Below are 14003 nucleotides of genomic sequence, written 5' to 3'. Positions count from 1 at the left end.
TCCTAACGCCGCTCACTTCTGCTTTTATCACGGGCATCTGGTGGCTCTGGGAACCAGAGCTGGAGAGCAACAAGAAGCTGCGCTGAGCTTGTAGGCACACGCCTGCACAGACAGTGCCCACAAATCATTCCTGCACTCCCCGCGGCATCGCTGAGCCTCCCCCCTGCCCCCTTGCAAACCAGCCCAGGGGCAGCCTGTTGTTGGCACGGGGCTGCAGCACGTCCTGCTGCAGCTTTTGTCTTTGGTCCTTGGGGTTTTGGCTGGGTCTGCGCCCACACAGGCACCCCACGGACCTGTCCTCCCCCCTGCCTGATGCAGCCCCCTGGCTGCTCCCCCTGCACACAGAGGGCATCAGAGGGGAGCGGGGGACAGCCCCTGTGGAGCCTGGGGCCAGCGAGGGCTGAGCTGTGTTGCCCCAAGAGTGGGGCGAGCACCGCACTGGGGTCTTCTGGGGCCAGGAAGGAGCTTCAGTCCCTCACAGTCCTCCCAGTCCCTGTGGTCGTTCCTCTGCCTGGCAGTGTTTGATGCCTCACCCCATCCCCAGGGATGCCCCTGTCCTCCCCTTCCCTCCTGGCGAACCAGGCTGCCCCTGTTCCTTGCTGCTTTGTGCAGCGTGAAACCCCCGAGAGCAAAGAGTAGTGGGCGGGGGCGAGGCAGCGACAGTGGCTACGCAACACACGAAGACACTCGGGGCAGTGTTGCTTTCTATGAAATGGGTGCAACCGTCAACAACCGACTGGAGCCAGCGGGGCCCGGGACGCACGCCTGATGCCGGGGGGGCCATGAGCAGCACCGTGCCGGGCACCGGCTGTGCCCTTAGCACACTACAAGGTGCTCCTGGTGGCGAGCAGGCGGTCAGCCCAGGCGCTGGGCAGGTAGGACAGGGGGATGTAGAAGAGTCTGGCATCCAGACCGCACCCGTAGCGAGTGCGCGGGTACTTGGCCGTCAGCGCGTGCTCCATGGCGTTGGTGACAAGGGAGAGCTTGGGGTTGGCTGTGGTGATGAAATGCTGAAAATTGCTGTTGTCTGCAAAGGGGAAGAGAGAAGCAGGAGCTGGCTGGGCGCCCCGTGCCACACTGAGATTTAACCCAGTGAGGGCAGAGTGTTTTGTTTTCCTTCCCCTGCCGCAGGATCCCAGCCACAGCCCCCTGGAGCCCCTGGCACCCGCACTCACAGGCCTGGAAGTACTGCTGCCCGTACTCCTGCTTGACCTCGCTGGGCGCGCGGTCCCACGCCCGCACGATGCTCTGCTTCGCCTCAGCAGAGTCCAGGATGTTGGTCCCGAAGCAGCCAGGCTCAATGATGGACACCTTCACCCCGAAATCCAGGAGCTCACGCCTGGAAGGCAGCAGTGAGCGCAGTGCAGCAGGGATTGGGGCTGGGAGAGGGACAGGGGGCTGGGACTGGGGGTACCTGAGGCTGTCGGAGAAGGCCTCCACGCCGTACTTGGAGGGGCAGTACCCCCCTCCCACCAGGGCAATGCGCCCCACCATGCTCGCCACGTTGACCACCCGGCCCCGGGCTCTGCGCACCAGGGGCAGGAAGCTCAGCGTCACCTCGATGAGGCCGACCAGGTTGACGTTCAGCACCTTGACAAAGTCGTCCTTGCTCAGCCACTCGTTGGGGCCAACCGGGTGGAAGATCCCAGCATTGTTCACCAGCCCCCAGAGCCCTGGGGAGGGGATGGGGTGACACAGGCTCTCTATCCCTTGCCGTGCCCCCAGCCCCAGCCGTGTCCCCCCGTCCTACCTCGGTCACCCACGCGCTCCCGCACCCAGGCGGTGGCGGCGGCGATGCTGGCGCTGGAGGTGACGTCCAGGAGGACGGTCTGCAGGCGCTGCGAGGTGGCCGCCCGCAGCCTGGCGGCCCCCGGCTCCGTCAGGCAGCCCGCCAGCACCCTCAGCCCCCGCGCATCCAGCTGCCGTGCCAGCAGGCTGCCGAAGCCCGAGTCGCAGCCCGTGATCAGCACGAACTTCTCCGAGAGGCTGGGCACCGTCTGACGCTCCCGGTGCCAGCGCCGCAGCCACAACAGCCCCGCCAGCACCGCCACCAGCCACAGCCACAGCCACGGCCCCATCCCTGGCAGGAGTTCAGGGCTCAGCGAGCGGAGCGGGGACGCTCGGGGGGCGAGCGGGGAAGGCGCTGCTGCAGCCGCAAGCACTGGATCAGGCCCACACCGACCTTGGACCCCCGGGACCGGGCAATGACCGCGGGCGGAGCCAGGGGCTGAGCTCCCCGGGGCGCCCCGAGCCCCCCCTGGCCCTCCCCGGCCGCCGGGGCTCGCTGCAGCCCCGTGCCCTGCCCGTGCCCCTCTGGGAGGTGCCGAACCGAGCCGGGCCGTGCAGGACTGGGGTGGGCTTGGCAGTGCCCAGCCGTGCTGTTCCGTGCCGTTCTGGGCCGTGTCAGGCTCTGCAGTGCCCGTTCCCGAACCGAGCCGAGCCGAGCCGTGCTGGACGGGACTGGGACGTGCCCGGCCGTGCCGTGCCGAGCCGGTCCGGGATATATCAGGTGCTCGAGCGGCCGCTCCCGAACCGAACCGAGCCGTGCTGGACGGGACTGGGACAGACTTTGCAGCGCCCGGCCGTGCCGTGCCGTGCCGAGCCGAGCCGAGCCGGTCCGGGCTATGTCGGGTGTTCACGCACCCGTTCCCGAACCGAGCCGAGCCGAGCCGTATCAGGCGGCAGTGCCCGGTCTGTGCCGGGTGCCCTGCCCCCCCGAGCCCCCCCGTGCCATCCCCCCCGCTCCGTCCCGTCCCGTCCCGTCCCGTTCCGTGCCCCCCCCGCCCTGGCGGTGCCGCCCCCCAGCTCCCGGCGGCCCCCGGGCTCAGGCGGTGCCGCCGCTTCCCGCCCGCCGCCCGGCGCCATGGCGCGGTTCGAGCCGGCGGCGCTGCCCGAGCTGCTCCCGGTGTTTTACCGCCGCCTCTTCCCGCACGGCGCCTACGGCCGCTGGCTCGGTTACGGCGGCGGTGAGCGGCGGGGGGGGCGCGGGCAGGACGGGGCCGGCGGGGCTGGGCCCGGGAGGGAACGGGGGGAACGGGGCGGGGGTCGCTCCGTGCCGGTCCCCCCCCCCCGGCCAACCCCGTCCGTGCCCCCCCCCCCCCCCCCTTCCAGCGGCGAAGAACTACTTCCAGCTGCGGGAGTTCTCCTTCACGCTGCGGGACGATGTCTACGTGCGCTTCCAGTCCTTCGGCAGCCCCCAGGAGCTGGAGCGGGAGCTGCAGAAGATGAACCCCTACAAGATCGACATCGGGGCCGTCTACTCCCACCGGGTGAGTCGCACAACCCCAAAACCCCCAAAGCAGGGTCATTGAGGGGGGGAGAAGCCCCCCAGCATCACCCGGTCTGACCGTCCCCTGCCGCCACCGTCACCCGCTAAACCACGTCCCCCAGCACCGCGTCCAACCTCCCCTTCGACACCCCAAACCCCGCTCCCACCGGGCTCCCCGACCGGCCAGGGGCTGCGGGAGGATGCCGGCCCCCCCTCTGTGCCCCCCGGTGGGGCTGAGCCGGTCGTGCCCCACAGCCCAGCCAGCACAACACGGTGCACCTGGGGGCCTTCCAGCCCGTGGAGAAGGAGCTGGTCTTCGACATCGACATGACGGACTACGACGACGTCCGGACGTGCTGCAGGTTACCGGGGGCGCTGGCAGCGTGGCCCCGGCCCCAACAAGGTGGAATAGTTGGGGAGGGGCACGGCACGGCCACAGCGCCCCCCTGACCTGCTGCGCTCTGCCCCCAGCTCGGCCGAGATCTGCTCCAAGTGCTGGACCCTGATGACCATCGCTGTTCGCGTCATCGACCGCGCGCTCGTGGGTGAGGGATCCCGGGAACCCCACAGCCCCTGCCGTGCATCGGGGACGCATCCAGACCCTGCTGCCCCTTGCAGCGATGCCCTGAAGAGGGGGCTGGGGGAGCTGCTGCGGGGCTGGAGCGGGAGCAGAGCTGGCACCCAGGGGGTTCTCCCGGCGGGGCTGTAGTGCCACCCGTGCCAGCACGCTCCCGCAGCCCGGCTGTTCCCCCCGCAGAGGACCTGGGCATGAAGCACCGCCTGTGGGTGTACTCGGGCCGGAGAGGCGTCCACTGCTGGGTGTGCGACGACGCGGTGCGGAAGTGGTCCCCGGCGCTGCGCGCGGCCGCCGTGGAGTACCTGACGCTGGTGAAGGTGGGTGCGTGGGGACCGGGCAGCCCTGCCCGCCTCGCCCGCGCTGAGCACCGCTGTCCCCCCAGGGTGGAGCAGAGACCGTGAAGAAAGTGAACCTCTCGGAGCCCATCCACCCCTTCATCAGGTCGGTGGGGACGCGCCTGCCCGGCCCCGCAGCCGCCGGCCACGGGGCGCTGAGCCTCTCCCCACTCCTCCTCTGCAGGCGGTCGGTGAACGTGGTGGAGAAATACTTCGAGGAGTACGCACTGGTGGGCCAGGACATCCTGGGCAGCCCGGAGCGCTGGGACAAGGTGCTGGCCCTCGTCCCGGAGGATATCCTTCCCGCAGCGGCTCAGGGCCAGGGGAGGGTCCGCGCAGGGGAGTGGGGCTGGCAGCAGCTGTGATCAGCCTTAACCACCGGGCACAGCACCGCGAGCAGCTGCAGGGCGACTTCCCCAAGAAGCGAGACTCGGTGCAGCGCTGGGAGCTGCTGAAGGGCAGGATGGAGCGGACGCGGGTGAGCTCCCAAGGGGCTGTAATAGGGTGAGGGGTGGGTGCTGCAGCCCCTGCGGCTGCCCCCTGACCCCCCCCGTCCCTGCAGCGGGCAGCAAGCACCGGGAAGAGCGCACCATGCTACGCAGACTGGGAGATCATGCTGCAGTACTGCTTCCCGCGCCTTGATATCAACGTCAGCAAAGGCGTCGGGCACTTGCTGAAGAGCCCCTTCAGCGTCCACCCCAAAACAGGTCAGTCTGGCCGCCTGCAGGGCCGGGACGTGGGGCCGGCCACCTCCGGCAGCGACTCCCCTTTCTTGCAGGCCGCATCTCGGTGCCGCTGGATCTGCAGAGGCTGGACCAGTTCGACCCATTTGCCGTCCCCACCATCAGGTGGGCCAGCAGAGGGGGTCCCCGGGTGGGTCCTGGCTCTGCCAGCAGCCCCTGCCACGTCCCAATATCGCCCGCAGCTCCCTGTGCCACGAGCTGGATGCGGCCGGCGATGACGGGGAACAGGAGGACGGCGGAGAGACGGAGCCAAAGCGGCGTGTGCGGGGTGAGGGGGGCCGCGGCCGGGACGTGGGGGGGTCCCCACCCCAGCGGCGGGCTCCTGCTCCTGCTCAGCCCCCTCTGCTCCTGCAGACTACAAGAGGACGAGCCTGGCGCCGTACGTGCGGGTCTTCGAGCAGTTCCTGGAGGAGATGGAGCGAGCCCGGAGGGGGGAGCGGCTCCAGCGAAGTGGTAAGCACCGGGAGGAAAAACAGCCAGCCTGGGGACCTGGAGGGGCCCTGTGGCTCTGCTCTTTTTCTGTAAAACTCCTCGTTTCTCCCCTTCCCAGACCTGCAAGGTGATTTCTGACGCTGCTGGGGAGCGCGGTGGCAGCCCCCGTCCTTGCCGTGGGGCCAGCGAGGGACCTGCCTGCCGCCCGTGGGGGCCCGCTGCCGTGGGGCAGGGCCCTGACGCCCCCCGGCCGATTTCCCCGGCTCCCTTCCGACCGCCGCAGTTTGTGCCTTTTGTATTTTTTGTACCCTTTTTTTTACCCTGTTTTCGCCTTTTGTACTTTTTGAACGTTTTCTACCCCATTTTCCATTAAAAAAATTTTGGTCAGCCGCGTGCCTGCCTCCCTGGGCCGCCCTCCCACCGCGGGGCTGGGGTGGGACCCCCGGGACCCCCCCAGGGCCCCATTCCCGCTCCCCCCCCCGGACCGTCCGTGCCCCGGAACCTTTGTGCGCGGCCCCGGGGCCGGGCGGGGGTGGGGGCGCTGCCCCGTGTCCCGGAAGCGCTCGGCCCTTCCGGAAGTCGCGCCGCCAGCCGCTCGGTCTCTTTCCGCCGCCATCTTGGGCCCCGCTCCCCGCACGGTGAGCGCCGCCGCCGCCATCCGCCGCCATCCGCCCCCGCGGGGCACCGGGGCCCGGGGGGAGGGCGCGGGAGGGGCGATGGCGGCGGGGCCGAGGCCGCCGGGGGCACCCGGGAGGCGGTGGGGAGGGGGGCGACGGGACCGGGGGCGACCGGGAGGGGACCGGGGGGGACCGGCGGGGGCCGGGAGGGGCCTGGGGGGGCGGCGGAGCGGAGCCGCCGGTACCGGGAGGCCTCCGGGGGCTGCCGGGGGGGCCGAGCGCCGGTGGTGCGGGCAGGGGGAGCTCCCGGCGGCCCCCCCCCGGGCAGGTCCCGGTGCCGCCGCGAGCCCGGTGCCGTTTTGCTTTCCCCGGTGGGCGCAGCGATGCCTGGAGAAGCCACAGAAACCGTCCCGGCCACGGAGCAGGAGCTGCCGCAGCCGCAGGCTGAGACAGGTGAGCGCGGCGGGGGGGGGGCCGGGGACGAACCGGGATGAACCGGGATGAACGGGGGGGGGACCGGCAGCGCTGCGGGGCCGTGCTCGGGGCCGTGCCGGTGGCTGCGGGCGCTGCCTGAGCCCAGCCGGGGCCTCTCGGGGGGGGGGTTTGGGGCCGGGACCGCGGTGAGTGCCGCGGCACCGGGTGTGAGTACGGGAGGCTCTCGTCGCCAGCCCCGCGTCGTGCCCCGGTACCCGGGGAGGTGTCGCGACAGCCCCGCTCGGTGCTTTCGGGGCCGATTCTCACAACGAGGTGGGGAAGACGCGAGGGGGCCGCTGACGGTGACCGGGGCCCATCCCGGCAGCACGGCACGGGGCCGTCTCGGGGATGTGCTGCGTGACACCGTGCCCCGGCCCCGGCAACCGAGGGGCAGAGGGGGCCCTGCCGCGGGTGGGGGGGATCTGGGGGCCGTGGGAGAAGCTGCGGGGCCCGGGGGTGCGGGCGGGGAGCCCCCGTCACCGCCTCCTGCCGCCAGGAGCAGGCTTGGGGGGCGGCAGCGGTGCCGGGGGGGCACCGAGCCCCCCGTCTCCATCCCCGTTTCTCCCTCTCAGCCTCACGGAGCCCGGTGAGGCCGGGGGAAGGCGGCCACGAGCACGGCTCGGCTGGTGACACCGTCACCGGGGGCTGTCCCTGGGCAGTGACATGGGACAGGGGCAGCGGCCTCCGCCCCGCCACGGGGGGCTGGCGGTCACCGGGAGACCCCCGGGGGTGCGGCTGCCCTGCGGGGACCGCGCGTGGTGCCCCCGGGGGGGGGACGGCAAAGGAGGGGGCCCCGCGCACGGAGGGGGCTGCCCGGAGCCTTCCCTGCGGGGGGGGCAGCGGGGGGGTGAGGATTGGGACCCCCGAGTGGCCCTGGGGTAACTGGGGAAGCGTTTGCACAGCCCCAGCGCGGCTCCTTCCTCCTGGACGCGGTGAGAGGCACCCGTGGGGGGGTGCGGGGGGGGGGGGAAATTTGGGGCTGTGTGAGCCGGGCTGGGACACCAAGTGCCAAATCCTCCTCCTGCTGGGGGCCCGGCCCCCCCCGCGGGGCTGGTTCTGCTCCCCTGACCGGTGCTGCTGGTCCCACCGGGCCCGCCCAGCGCCGCCCGGCCCTGCCCTGCCTGCGGGGCGCGGGGTGGGGGCCGTCTGCGAGCTGGGGGGGCCCTGCCCCCATTCCCCGTCCTCACCCCTCAGCTCCCGCTGCCCGGGGCCGCCCCGTGTGAGCCCCGCACGGTGCCGGGGCGTCCCCCAACCCCCCGAAGGAGCCCCGTGCACTCCGACATTCCCGGGCTGCCCCTGACCCCGCAGCTCCCCGAAGGCTGGGGCTGGGTTTTGGCCGCCCCCCCCAGTGAGGCTTGGGGCTGGCGGGGGGGCCCTGTCCCCGTCCCTGCCCCGCGGGGTCCCCCCGGGCCCGCGGGGCCGCCCCGCTCTGACGGCAGCGCTCTGTTTCTCTCCCTCAGCTCTTCTCCTCGCTCCTCTGCCCTCGGCCCCTGGCCCCGCTGCCCAGGCTGCCCCCGGGGAGCTGGCCCCGGTCCCCCTGTCCCCCCCCGTGGTCCCCGCCGCGGCGTTTCCCGTCTCCTCCGTGCCCCCCCAGCTCCCCGCCCCAGCCTTGCCCCTTCCCCTTAATTCCCCCCCTCCGGCCCCGGGTTCCCCAGGCCCTGCCGCCGCTGTCCCGCTCGGCCCCGTGGCCCCGGGACTCCCCCCCCCGGTGTCCCCCCCCGCTGTGGGGCCGTCCCCACCGAGTCCCGTCCGTCCTCCAGCAGCTCTCGGCCCCCCCGCTGCCCCCCCCAGCCCCGTAGGAGCCTCCATGGCCTCAGCCCCTCGCCCCTCTCCTGCCCCCGCCCCTCCCCTCAGCCCTGGGGCAGCCCCGGCTGCTCTTGCTCCCACCCCCCCCTGTCCCGTGGGGGCCCCCCCGCTCTGTACCCAGAGCCCGGGCGCTCCCCCCGTCTGCCCCTTCCCGGCCCCAGCGGTGCCGCTGCCTCCTGCCGCCCCCCAGCCCCCCCTGGCCGCCCCCCCGTGCCCCCCCGTCTTCCTGGCAGCCCCCATGGCGCTGGCCCCGCTGCTACCACCAGGGGGGGCCCCCGGGAGCCCCTCTGCGGCCCCCCAGGGCCCGCTGCCCGCAGCCCCCGTCCCTCTGCTGCCCCCGGCAGCTCCGGGGACTGGCACCCAGCCTGGGGGCCCTGCCCTGGCAGCCCCCGCAGCCCCGGCACCTCCCGGGAGCCCCGACCCCGGTGCCGTCGCCCAGCCCCAACCCCCCCCAGCCGCCGCCGTGCCCCCCCCAGCACCGCCGGCGGCTCCGGGGGTTGCTGCGCCCGCTGCTCCTGCCGGCTTCCCACCGGCCGTGCCCGTGTCAGCAGCGCCAGCCACCCCTCCTGCGCCCCCCCCTGCTCCTCCCAGCCCTCTCGGTGCCCCCCCGGCCCCTGCTGCCCCCCCAGCTCCTGCGAGCCCACTCCCTGCCCCCCCAGCCCCTGCTGCCCCCAAATCTCCTCTCTTGAGCCCCCCTACTGCCGCACCACCTCCTGTGGCCCCCCCTGCTCCTCTGAGCCCTCTCAATGCCCCCCCAGCCCCTGCAGCCCCCCCGGCTCCTGCGAGCCCGCTCCCTGCCCCCCCAGCCCCTGCTGCCCCCAAATCTCCCTCGAGCCCCCCTCCTGCCACACCACCTCCTGCTGCCCCCCCAGCCCCTGCTGCCCCCAAATCTCCTCCCTCAAGCCCCCCTACTGCGGCCCCACCAGCTCCGGCCGCCCCCCCTGCAGCCAAAGCGGCTCCCGAGGGCCCAGCCGATGCCCCCCCTGCCACCCCCCCTCCTGTCACACCACCAGGGGCTGCTCCAGCCGCCCCCCCTGCAGCCAAAAAGCCCCCAAAGGGCCCCGCTGCCGCCCCCCCTGCCCCAGCTCCTGCAGCATCCCCGGCTGCAGCTGCCCCCCCTGCGGCCGAAGCAGCTCCCAAGAGCCCGCTCCCTGCCCCTGCCCCCCCGGCAGCCAAAACTCCCCCCAAGGGCGCTGCTCCTGCCCCCCCTGCCCCAGCTCCGGCTGCCCCCCCTGCAGCCAAAAAGCCCCCCAAGAGCCCGGCTGCTGCCCCAGCTGCCCCCAGTGCCCCAGCTCCTGCAGCTGCCCCAGCTCCGGCCGCCCCCCCTGCGGGCAAGAAGCCCCCCAAGAGCCCGGCCGCTGCCCCCGCTGCGCCCTCTGCCCCTGCTGCCCCAGTTCCTGCAGCCAAAGCGCCTCCCAAGAGCCCCACGGCCCCCCCTGCCCCCCCGGCAGCCAAAGCAGCTCCCGGCACTCAGCCTCCTGCTTCTGCTGCCCCCCCAAAGCCTCCAGCCGATCGCGCCGTCCCCGCGCCCCCAAAACCAGAAGCCAACCCCCCCGCTGCCGCACCGGGGGGCAACCTGGCCCCCCCCGCCTCCCCTGTGCCGACTGCTGCCCCCGGCAAGAAGCAGCCCCCCCCGGCTAAGGCCAGCAAGCCGGCCCCGCGCCCCCCCCCGGCCAAAACTCCCGCGAAAGCCACCGTGGAGGACGACGACGACGACGACCTGCCCCCCCTGCTCCCCCCCGAGGCGCCCGCTGCCGAGCCGCCGCTGCAGCCCGTCCTGGTGGACCTCTCCCCCCGAGCCCCTGCGGCCCCCGCTGCGGCCCCCCCGGCTCCCGCAGCCAAGCCGCCCGTGCTGAGGAACGACAAGGGTATCAGCCGGCCCCGGTTGTGTGTGCATGGAGTGTCACTGGCTGCCCACCAGATACTAACCCCTTCCCCTCAACCCCCCCCCACGGGACCCCCGTGGTGCGGCGGAGGCAGGACCGAGCCCAAGGCTGCCCACGGGGCGCTGCCGGCCCCGTGCGGCGGCACTAACGGCGTGTTGTGGGGCACGGAGCACGGTGTGGCCTGCGTGCGGGCGTGGCGGCTGCTGCCTGAGCTGGCTTCACGCTCAAACCCCGCGGGGAGCCGCGTGCTTGTGTCTGCTGTGTGCTGAGGGGGGCCCCGGACCGCTGGCGGCCCCCAGGTGCCCCCCCCGCAGCCTGCGCAGGCCTTTGCTGCGGGCTCGGTGCGGCCCGGGATGCAGAGACCCCTCCCCGAGAAGGAAACGGGACGGAATTGAGGTAACAGCTGCATGAGAGCATGGTGCTCAGCCTGCCCCGCGGGCTGGAGGTGCCCGGTTCTGCTCTGGGCGCTGCCACGTTGCAGATCAAAAAAATCCACGCCGTGGTGTGCGAGGGGATCGCGCGCTGCGGGAGCTGATGGCCCCCGGGGCTTCCCGGGCACTCAGCCCCGAGCACGTGGTGAGCTGGGGCTCGTTTGCTCGCCGCGTCGTCAGCTCCCGCAGTGCCAGGAGCCCCAAGGGGTGCTGCTGCCGGGTGCTCGTCCTTGAACCCGGGGCCTCAGTGTTGCAGTGAGCCCCCAGGCACCGGGGAGCCCCACGGGGCACGGCCCTGGTGCGGGTTTTTTGGCCGCTCTCGGGGAGTTTCCATGCAGTGAGTGTCGGGAGGAGGCAGCTCGTGCCCGGTGCTGTCCTGCTGCGTTTGCAGGGAGAGCTCCTCCCGCCAGGTATTGCTCAACCCCGCTGGATGAAACGCAGCTGGGGTGGAACTTGTGGCTGTGCCAGCACCTCACGGCACCAGCGGCGCTGCTCACGCCGAGGCAGCGCGGCTCCGTGTGTCCCCAGGCCCTCCTGCTGCCCCGTGCAGGGTTCTGAGCGGGGAAGCTGACACATTTCTTTCGGTAGGGTCCGGAACAGAGTCTGACAGCGATGAATCCGTCCCAGAGCTCGAAGAGCAAGACTCCACACAGGCCACGACACAGCAGGCGCAGGTAGGGAGGAGGAGGGACACGTGCCTGGCCGGGGCAGAGCCCCCAGCACCACCACAGGGTTGTCACCGCTCCCTCTCGTTTGCTCTCCTCGCAGCTTGCAGCAGCGGCTGAAATAGATGAAGAACCCGTCAGCAAAGCAAAACAGAGCCGGAGTGAAAAGAAAGCACGGAAGGTGAGGTGGGAGGCGGACGGGCCAGAGCTGTCTGCAGCAAACAGCCTGGGCTCGGCTCAGGGTTGGGCTTGGCTCAGGTCCCTGGGTGTTCGGGTGCTCACCTCACAAACCTGCTGGGGACAGCAGCCCCTCTCCTCCTGCCCTGGCACCACAGCAGGAGATTTTTGCATGATTTTCCGCCCTCGTTATGCCCCGAGGCTGGGGAATGCCCCTGGTCACAGCCACAGTCCTTGCAGCTGGAGTGGCTCCGGGTCGTGGTGTGGACCTGTGCTGGACGTTGGGGGCGAGTGCTCCCCCCCCCAGGCTCCCAGCGCTGTGTCAGTCGAAAATAACACCCGTGGGCAGCTCCAAAACGCACGCTGCCCTGTGCGTGAGGGCTGCGGTTGCTGGACGGGGCCCCTGGGCAGCAGATGAGCGGGGCTGAGCTGCCTCAGGAGCTCCTCGCCTCATTCCCTTCCTCGCTTGTTTTCCAGGCAATGTCTAAGCTGGGCCTTCGCCAGGTCACAGGAGTCACCAGGGTCACCATCCGGAAATCCAAGAACATCCTCTTCGTCATCACAAAGCCAGACGTGTACAAGAGCCCAGCCTCAGACACCTACATAGTCTTCGGCGAAGCGAAGGTGAGCTGGCCGCGTGGCCGGCTGCTGAGCTGCGAGGGCTGGCTCCCCCCCGCCGCGCAGGGCTGGCCTCGCTCACGCTCCTTCCCTCCTGCAGATCGAAGACCTGTCCCAGCAGGCCCAGCTGGCAGCCGCCGAGAAGTTCAAAGTGCAGGGAGAAGCTGTCTCAAACATCCAGGAGAACACACAGACCCCCACTGTGCAGGAGGAGAGCGAGGAAGAAGAGGTGAGCCCTCCCTGTGTAGCATTGTGGGGCCGGGCGCCAGCCCAGAGGTGCCCCGGGGAGCTCCGGAGGCAGGGGCTGGATTTGCAGGCTCGTGGCGTTACCTGCCAGTCCCGCCTGAGCCTCCTCCCCAGCTGCCCCCAGAGGTGGTGTTAAGACACGAGGTTTCCTTTCCTTTCCCTTGCCTCGGGGGCAAAAGGAGGTGTGGGGGCTTACCCCGGAGGGTCTGGTCCCAGTCCCTGCCAGAGGAGTGTCTGCAGGGCTGGGGCTTGCCCCAAAGCTTCCTGGGGCCTGAGCAGGAGTGACCTCGATCCACGCGATCCCATTTTCCTCTGCTGGGCACGGAGCAAACTGCGTTCAGCTCAGTCAGCCCCGGGCTCTGTCTCCTCAGGTTGACGAAACCGGTGTGGAGGTGAAAGACATTGAGCTGGTCATGTCTCAGGCGAACGTGTCCCGAGCGAAGGCAGTCCGTGCCCTGAAGAACAACAGTAACGATATTGTAAATGCTATAATGGTGAGTGTCGGCAGCCCGGAAATCTGGGGGGCTGGGGAGGGAGCGGGGTTGGAAGTGGGATTCCCTGGGTGAGAGACGCATGTGTACCGCCACGGCACGGCGTTCCTGCGGGGACGAGCAGAGCGAGAGCTTGGGGTTGTGCGGGGCAGGGCAGGGGGCGTGGGGGGGGGGCTGGGACCTGGCTCCTGACTCCTCTTTCTCTCCGCAGGAGTTGACGATGTAGCCATCAGCAGGGAGGAGCCTTTTTTGGTGTTTCAGAGAAAAGTAAAATGCAACTAAATTTAAAATTTGTACTATTTCTATCCATTAATAAAAGTTGTGGCTTATTGTTGGTGAAACCCTTTCCCCCCTCGCTTTTGGCCTTGCTGCCGGCCCTTCCCGGCTAGCTGAGGCCCCAGGGTGGAGCCTTCCTCTCGGGGAGATCCCGGCCCCGATACCCCCGGCGTGTCCTGCCGGGGCGGAAGAGCACCTGCCCGCGCCCCGTTTCCTTTCTCACGCCTGGTCCAGAGCCTCGGGGGGAGGCCCCGGGGGTCCGGTCTTGGCCTCTCGGTGGGGACCCACGGCCCGTGAGAGGGGAGCGGGGCAGGAGGCGCGGGGCCGTGGCTCCACAGGGCGCTGCCTGGGGGCCTCCCACGGCCCCGCTGCCCCCTGGGCCTCAGCCGGAGGCACGGGGCCGGGCAGGGGAGCAGCGAATGAACGGCGGGGGCAGAGCCGGCGGCTGCGGGGGGAGGCAGCGGGGCCCCGCCGGGCCTAGAGCAGGGCCTAGAGCCAGGCCTAAGGCCTAGGCCCAGGCCGCCCCCGTCGCCATGGCAACCGCCGACCTCCCCGTCTCCACGGCAACCGCCCCCCGCCCCTCCGTCGCCTTGGCAACCGCCGGCCCCGCCCCCTCTCGGAGGGGGGGGGGAACGGCGCGCAAGGCGCCTGCGCGCCGAGAAGCTGCTAGAAGGGAGGAGGGAGCGGGAGCCCGCGCGCGCGGCGAGGGGCGGGGCGCGGGGGGGGGCCGGCGGCGGGCGGGCCGCGCGCATGCGCAGCGGCGGGAGGCGGCGCGGCGGGGTTTTTGCTGCGTCACCAGCGCTGGGCGCCGCCGCCGCCGGAGCGCGCGGGGCATTGTGGGAGCGAGGCCGCGCCGAGCCCCGACCCGCAGCGGAGCCCCCGAGCCCCGACCGGCCCCGGCCACGACCCCGGCCCCGCCCCCGCCCCTCCGCCGCCGCCGCCAGCACCGGAGCAGCCCCGG

General features: G+C 71.6%; 3 protein-coding genes across 3 annotated transcripts; 2 read left to right on the top strand and 1 right to left on the bottom strand.

Moving 5' to 3' along the window:
* Positions 1-824: 824 nt before the first annotated feature.
* LOC116499874 (retinol dehydrogenase 7-like) lies at positions 825-2078 on the bottom strand. Its single transcript, XM_032204724.1, has 4 exons — positions 1751-2078; positions 1415-1673; positions 1176-1339; positions 825-1027 (listed from the first exon to the last, which is right to left on the bottom strand). Exons 1-4 carry the CDS (start codon positions 2076-2078, stop codon positions 825-827), a joined length of 954 nt encoding a protein of 317 aa, XP_032060615.1.
* Positions 2079-2863: 785 nt separating this feature from the next.
* Positions 2864-5683, top strand: PRIM1 (DNA primase subunit 1). Its single transcript, XM_032204825.1, has 13 exons — positions 2864-2966; positions 3112-3269; positions 3524-3630; positions 3740-3813; positions 4026-4162; positions 4228-4286; positions 4365-4474; positions 4567-4658; positions 4743-4887; positions 4959-5028; positions 5106-5191; positions 5278-5376; positions 5474-5683. The coding sequence occupies exons 1-13, from the start codon at positions 2864-2866 to the stop codon at positions 5491-5493; spliced, it is 1260 nt and encodes a 419-aa protein (XP_032060716.1). The 3' UTR covers positions 5494-5683.
* A 242-nt stretch (positions 5684-5925) lies between these two features.
* On the top strand, positions 5926-13107 carry NACA (nascent polypeptide associated complex subunit alpha). Its single transcript, XM_032204768.1, has 8 exons — positions 5926-5993; positions 6354-6425; positions 11158-11243; positions 11338-11415; positions 11889-12035; positions 12130-12258; positions 12647-12769; positions 12978-13107. The coding sequence occupies exons 2-8, from the start codon at positions 6356-6358 to the stop codon at positions 12990-12992; spliced, it is 648 nt and encodes a 215-aa protein (XP_032060659.1). The 5' UTR covers positions 5926-5993; positions 6354-6355; the 3' UTR covers positions 12993-13107.
* The last annotated feature ends 896 nt before the right edge of the window (positions 13108-14003 follow it).

The sequence above is a fragment of the Aythya fuligula genome, chromosome 29 (assembly GCF_009819795.1).
Source record: "Aythya fuligula isolate bAytFul2 chromosome 29, bAytFul2.pri, whole genome shotgun sequence".
Lineage (NCBI taxonomy): Eukaryota > Metazoa > Chordata > Aves > Anseriformes > Anatidae > Aythya > Aythya fuligula.
This window is presented reverse-complemented; position numbering and strand designations above follow the sequence as displayed.

Excerpts from the sequence above, each read along its gene's own strand:
- LOC116499874 (XM_032204724.1), bottom strand. The coding sequence starts at position 2,078 with ATGGGGCCGTGGCTGTGGCTGTGGCTGGTGGCGGTGCTGGCGGGGCTG. Across the intron at positions 1,674-1,750 it reads GGAGCGCGTGGGTGACCGAG|GGCTCTGGGGGCTGGTGAAC; the intron begins GTAGGACGGGGG and ends TCCCCTCCCCAG. Across the intron at positions 1,340-1,414 it reads GCCTTCTCCGACAGCCTCAG|GCGTGAGCTCCTGGATTTCG; the intron begins GTACCCCCAGTC and ends GCTGCCTTCCAG.
- NACA (XM_032204768.1), top strand. The coding sequence starts at position 6,356 with ATGCCTGGAGAAGCCACAGAAACCGTCCCGGCCACGGAGCAGGAGCTG. Across the intron at positions 11,244-11,337 it reads CCACGACACAGCAGGCGCAG|CTTGCAGCAGCGGCTGAAAT; the intron begins GTAGGGAGGAGG and ends CTCTCCTCGCAG. Across the intron at positions 12,259-12,646 it reads AGGAGAGCGAGGAAGAAGAG|GTTGACGAAACCGGTGTGGA; the intron begins GTGAGCCCTCCC and ends CTGTCTCCTCAG.
- PRIM1 (XM_032204825.1), top strand. The coding sequence starts at position 2,864 with ATGGCGCGGTTCGAGCCGGCGGCGCTGCCCGAGCTGCTCCCGGTGTTT. Across the intron at positions 3,270-3,523 it reads GGGCCGTCTACTCCCACCGG|CCCAGCCAGCACAACACGGT; the intron begins GTGAGTCGCACA and ends CGTGCCCCACAG. Across the intron at positions 4,163-4,227 it reads AGTACCTGACGCTGGTGAAG|GGTGGAGCAGAGACCGTGAA; the intron begins GTGGGTGCGTGG and ends CTGTCCCCCCAG.